Source organism: Lissotriton vulgaris, chromosome 5 (genome assembly GCF_964263255.1).
Source record: "Lissotriton vulgaris chromosome 5, aLisVul1.2, whole genome shotgun sequence".
In the NCBI taxonomy this organism is placed as follows: Eukaryota; Metazoa; Chordata; class Amphibia; order Caudata; family Salamandridae; genus Lissotriton; species Lissotriton vulgaris.
Genome location: NC_141693.1, coordinates 72,037,141 through 72,043,140, shown reverse-complemented (window position 1 = coordinate 72,043,140; position 6,000 = coordinate 72,037,141). Strand labels below are relative to the sequence as shown.

The 6,000-nt window shown below is 51.7% G+C and overlaps 1 protein-coding gene across 2 annotated transcripts in view; it reads left to right on the top strand.

Annotated features, from left to right (window-relative positions):
• The first annotated feature begins 385 nt into the window (after positions 1 to 385).
• Positions 386 to 6,000, top strand: part of LOC147710215 (E3 ubiquitin-protein ligase TRIM39-like) — a 229,427-nt gene continuing 223,812 nt past the window's right edge. Inside the window, exon 1 of one of the 2 annotated variants that reach the window (XM_086920889.1) lies at positions 386 to 827. In XM_086920889.1, coding sequence (XP_086777015.1) covers positions 405 to 827 — 423 coding nt within the window. In that variant the 5' untranslated portion in view covers positions 386 to 404. The remainder of the gene's footprint in view (positions 828 to 6,000) is intronic. The other variant, XM_086920892.1, reaches the window with a different exon arrangement.

Genomic DNA, 6,000 nt, shown 5'->3' with positions numbered 1-6,000 from the left:
TTTGTATATTTCCGCCTTTGCACCAGAAATTAAAATAGCAAATACAGGAAGAAAACACTTTAGAAAGGATTTCATAACGGTTTATGTGAATCCTAAATGATTAAAAAAGCAAACTTGCCGAATTGATGTATTAAAAATAACAGAGGAATTTAAAGAAAATGTTATTCAAGCTCCAGGTATTGCATTCACAGAATCTCGAAATATAATAACCACATGACGCGTAAATAGTGTCAAACTTAGAAATAAATCACACGCAGCAGAGGAGTCAGTCCTCCTCCTGCTCCGTGACTGTAAACATGAACCCGGAAGTCCTAGGTCACACGTGAGGGGCGCAGACGCGCAGACGCACAGACACACCCACTTCACAAAGAGAGAAACTGAGACTTACCTTCACTTCCGGCATCATGGCGGCAGCAGCAGCAGCAGCTCAGCTCGGGAACCTCCAGGAAGAGGCCACTTGTTCCATCTGTTTGGAATATTTCACTGACCCGGTGATGATCGATTGTGGACACAACTTCTGCCGCTCCTGCATCACCCAGAGCTGGGAGGGAAGAGATGGAAACTTCCCCTGTCCACAGTGTAGGGAAACATCTCATAGGAAAAGCCTCCGACCCAACAGGCAACTGGGGAACATGGTGGACATTGCAAAACAGCTTCATCTGCCCCCAGTGATGCCCCAGGGGGAGAATCTGTGTGAGAAACATAACCAGGCATTGCTGCTGTTCTGTGCAGAGGATCAGAGGATGATATGCTTGGTGTGCCGGGAGTCCAAGGACCATAGAAACCACTTAGCAAGCCCTGTAGAGGAGGCTGCAAAGGAGCACAAGGTATGTGTATGGCCAATGAGGGATTGCAAAGTCACACTGTGAGCCCCATCGAGGAGGCAGCCTGAGAGCACGAGGAGCTATGTGGGGAAGGTTTCAGAGGTGACAAGTCATGCAGTGTACCCCATAGAGGGAGCTGCAGAAGAGCACAAGGCGTGTGTGTGGGTGCTCAAGATTCACAAGTGAATACAATGATGGAGTCTCTCAGAAGATGCAGCGTCTCTGGGTGTTCAGGGATCAAAGACACCCTGTGGGTCCCATAAAGATGGTTGTCCAAGAGCACAAGGTATGTGAGGGGGTGTTCAGCATTTCCTAATAAAGACATGCTATGAGTCCTACAAAGGAATACACGGTATTTAAATCAGAATTGTAGGATTACAACAGGTTAGTTGGGCCTCATAGAAGGGGTTGGAAGAGAGGGCACGGTATGTGTGTGATTGTACTCAGACAGGTGAAAGGCTGCGAGGAGAGTCGATAGAATTCCAGCAAATGAGCTGGTGTCAGGCTCAGCTCACCGCAGCAGGGACATCAACCGACCGTGCTAATGTTCAGCTATTTAGCCGTGTTCTCCCGGGAGCGGCTGACGCAGGTGCGCACAGTCTGTCCTGAAAAGGATGAAAGGGCCCCATAGCTCTGAACGGGATACAACTTTTAGGAAGAGGGTCAGGGGAGGGTACACTACTTGTGACTACTATAGGTGTCCATTGGGCTGTCCATGCACGCCGCTTAATCTCTCGTAACTGTACTGTACAGTATATGTGTTTGGATACCCCTGGTCTAGGCGCTGTAAATACGGTTATTTCATGTCATCCATTTCGCTCTCATCTCATCCCTCCGGCCCGTCCTGCCGGCTTGTGACTGCCTCTGTTCCTGGTGTTGGCAGTGTCTGGGGCTGTTCTCGCTCTGACACAGTTTAGATCTGTTTCCACTCTGTTCGCCCACTGAAGGCTAAGCATGCAGCATTAGCGCCCACCGCCCCTGCACATTGTTGGGTTTACAGAGCAGTCTTACGCGCTTACTTTGTTTCAATGCACTTGGAGGGGGGGTCTGCTTACAGAACTAATAGTTTTAAAATCTGGGTTCATCAACGTGGAGTAACCCAGGCAGGGAAACATAGTTTACAACGCTGGGATTACATTGCGATGCTGTTACATTGCAGTTTTCACAACGCAAGTCGTTACGACTTGCGCTGGATGGTGCTCTAGGACAAGGAATAGTATAATGTACTATCCAACTCCTTCCCTACTGTACATACATTGGAGTTGGAATAGTAAATTCTACTACACCTAAGTCCAGCGCCCTCCAACGCAAGTCGTTGTAACGACTTGCGTTGTAAAAACCGCAATGTAATGTACCGCGATGTAAATGTATGTGTTGTAACGTCATACATCCACCCAGGCAAGCAAGGCGGGACAATGAAAGGAATTGTTAAGGAAGGTGTGCAAACATCGCTATTGGGAGTTTAGTAAGTGTTTCATCTTAGCACGTCATCAGCTGATGTTCGTCACAGTCGGAGTCCTTGTCCTTCCCTGGTGGTCCCAGATTAGCCCCAGAGGGCAGGTGCTCGCCTCTAAGAACATGTTTACAGCTGGCGGCCCAGCTCACAGGCCCAGCAGGGCCAAAGGAAACAGTGGGTGTGAGATTGAGAAGCCCCCCTGCACCGGGGGCACGTATCATCAGTGCAGGCTGAGGTCACTGCCTGCAAGTCCCCCCCAGTGAATTGTAGGGCAGCATGTCCCCCAACGCACAGTGAGGTCACAGAGTAGAGGTCTGTCCTGTGAGGCAGCTGAGGGCAGGTCCCTCCAGTGCTGGGTCAGACAGCTTGAGGGCAGGTCCCTCCAGTGCTGGGTCAGACAGCTGAGGGCAGGTCCCTCCAGTGCTGGGTCAGACAGATGAGGGCAGGTCCCTCCAGTGCTGGGCCAGACAGCTGAGGGCAGGTCCCTTCAGTGCTGGGTCACACAGCTGAGGGCAGGTCCCTCCAGTGCTGGCTCAGACAGCTGAGGCCAGGTCCCTCCAGTGCTGGGTCAGACAGATGAGGGCAGGTCCCTCCAGTGCTGGCTCAGACAGCTGAGGGCAGGTCCCTCCAGTGCTGGGTCAGACAGCTTGAGGGCAGGTCCCTCCAACGCTGGGTCAGACAGATGAGGGAAGGTCCCTCCAGTGCTGGGTCAGACAGATGAGGGCAGGTCCCTCCAGTGCTGGGTCAGACAGATAAGGGCAGATCCCTCCAGTGCTGGCTCAGACAGCTGAGGGCAGGTCCCTCCAGTGCTGGGTCAGACAGCTGAGGGCAGGTCCCTCCAGTGCTGGGTCAGACAGCTGAGAGCAGGTCCATCCAGTGATGGGTCAGACAGCTGAGAGCAGGTCCATCCAGTGATGGGTCAGACAGCTGAGGGCAGGTCCCTCCAGTGCTGGGTCAGACAGCTGAGGGCAGGTCTCATCAGTGAACTGAGACAACTGAGGGCAGGTCCCTCCAGTGCTGGGTCAGACATCTGAGGGCAGGTCCCTCCAGTGATGGGTCAGACAGCTGAGGGCAGGTCCCTCCAGTGCTGGGGCAGACAGCTGAGGGCAGGTCCCTCCAGTGCTGGGTCAGACAGCTGAAGGCAGGTCCCTCCAGTGCTGGCTCAGACAGCTGAGGGCAGGTCCCTCCAGTGCTGGCTCAGACAGCTGAGGGTAGGTCCCTCCAGTGCTGGGTCAGACAGCTGAGGGCAGGTCCCAGCAGACAGCTAAGGGCAGGTCCCTCCAGTCCTGGTTCAGACAGCTGAGGGCAGGTCCCTCCAGTGCTGGCTCAGACAGAAGAGGGCAGGTCCCTCCAGTGCTGGGTCAGACAGACGAGGGCAGGTACCTCCAGTGCTGGGTCAGACAGCTGAGGGCAGGTCCCTCCAGTGCTGCATCAGACAGATGAGGGCAGGTCCCTCCAGTGCTGGCTCAGACAGCTGAGGGCAGGTCCCTCAAGTGATGGGTCAGACAGCTGAGGGCAGGTCCCTCCAGTGCTGGGGCAGACAGCTGAGGGCAGGTCCCTCCAGTGCTGGGGCAGACAGCTGAGGGCAGGTCCCTCCAGTGCTGGGTCAGACAGAAGAGGGCAGGTCCCTCCAGTGCTGGGTCAGACAGCTAAAGGCAGGTCCCTCCAGTGCTGGGTCAGACAGATGAGGGCAGGTCCCTCCAGTGCTGGCTCAGACAGCTGAGGGCAGGTCCCTCCAGTGCTGGGTCAGACAGCTGAGGGCAGGTCCCAGCAGACAGCTGAGGGCAGGTGCCTCCAGTGCTGGGTCAGACAGCTGAGGGCAGGTCCCTCCAGTGCTGGCTCAGACAGCTGAGGGTAGGTCCCTCCAGTGCTGGCTCAGACAGCTGAGGGTAGGTCCATCCAGTGCTGGTTCAGACAGCTGAGGGCAGGTCCATCCAGTGCTGGTTCAGACAGCTGAAGGCAGGTGCCTCCAGTGCTGGGTCAGACAGCTGAGGGCAGGTCTCTCCAGTGCTGGGTCAGACAGCTGAGGGCAAGTCTCTCCAGTGCTGGCTCAGACAGCTGAGGGCAGGTCCCTCCAGTGCTGGCTCAGACAGCTGAGGGCAAGTCTCTCCAGTGCTGTGTCAGACAGCCGAGGGCAGGTCTCTCCAGTGCTGGGTCAGACAGATGAGGGCAGGTCCCTCCAGTGCTGGGTTAGACAGCTGAGGGCAGGTCTCTTCAGTGCTGGGTCAGACAGCTGAGGGCAGGTCCCTCCAGTGCTGGGTCAGACAGCTGAGGGCAGGTCCCTCCAGTGCTGGGTCAGACAGCTGAGGGCAGGTCCCTCCAGTGCTGGGTCAGACAGACGAGGGCAGGTACCTCCAGCGTAGGATGAGGTCACAAAGTGGAGGTTTCCCCAAAGACCTTAGCTCCTAACCACCCTGAAATCCTCCCCTATCCCTCATTACCCACAAACATCTTATATCCCTATACGTCCACTAATTATCAATATTGATCATTCTAAAATCTCTTACAGGCTAAGTTTTAAAACCCACCTTAAAACCAAAATCGGTATATCCATCCAGGAGCCTAGCACCTGCTCTTCCTCATTGGTCCTTTAGTACTATTCCTCCTATAAACTTCTTCAATGTACAAGTTAGTTCTTTTCAAACAATTTTGTTATCAGCGCAAAACAAGGATACATGTAAATAAGCCTTTTATTCCATGTGGATGTATTGGTATTTAGCATCTGGTAAATTCAGGGACAATTTTAAAGGCAAATGCCTCCTCCATTAGCCATTGATACCTATGAGCCAGCATTTATCTGTAGCGCTAATAAAATTCAGCTGCCAAGGGGTCCCCAGCTGTGCTGATAGCTTCCAATTTCCTCTACTAGGACCTTCTCTTTGCTTCCTAAATCCTGCAGTACTTATTTCTGCATGTGGGAAAGATTCCACAACGCACTAGCTTCCAATACCATTTATTTACCTTTCATGTTAGAGGAATGGGCATAAATATATCAAAAAGATGACATTTAAACCTGTTTGGGAATACAGCATTCACCAACAATGCATCTCTTATTGCTGGTTCCTGCATAGGAGGGAACTCCCTTTTCAAGAGCTAAACCAACAGTCTCCTGGATTTGTCTCAGTGCCATATGTTATATTAGCAACACTTAATATAGCACAACAAATGATACCTAAAGGAATATCTGGGTGCTTAGCGAATGCAAGGCACGCAAACTGACTAAAACAGCCACAGAAATGGTGCTCTCTATATTGCAGCGGAGTAACATTATTCTATGCAACACTCAATATATCTACAACATTCATTGTGACTGAAACATCAAGGGTTGCCACTCACAGCTGGATTGTACTTTTACATAATCAAAATCGAATTTGCTCAGTACGAGTGCACTCAGTTTCAGCTATGCCCCAAAGATCTATGCATTTTTACTGATGCGTATACAGAGCATTCTTGTCACATTGGCATAAAAATGCTTCATGTATAAAAAAAAAAGTACACAGCAGATTAAAATAACAACATAATACAGGAGAAGAGCCTCAATCGTATGTCTTCAGCTCATCAAAAAAACTTTTTTATGGTTCAGTTCTTTCTCGGTCAACGTCTCCTGGCTAATCTGAGTAGTACAGGAGTTGTTTATTTTTTACAGTATAGGCAAGACACTAAGTATGCCTGAACACCGAACCAAAGTTTTCAAATACAATAAAAGGGCCCAGACAATCA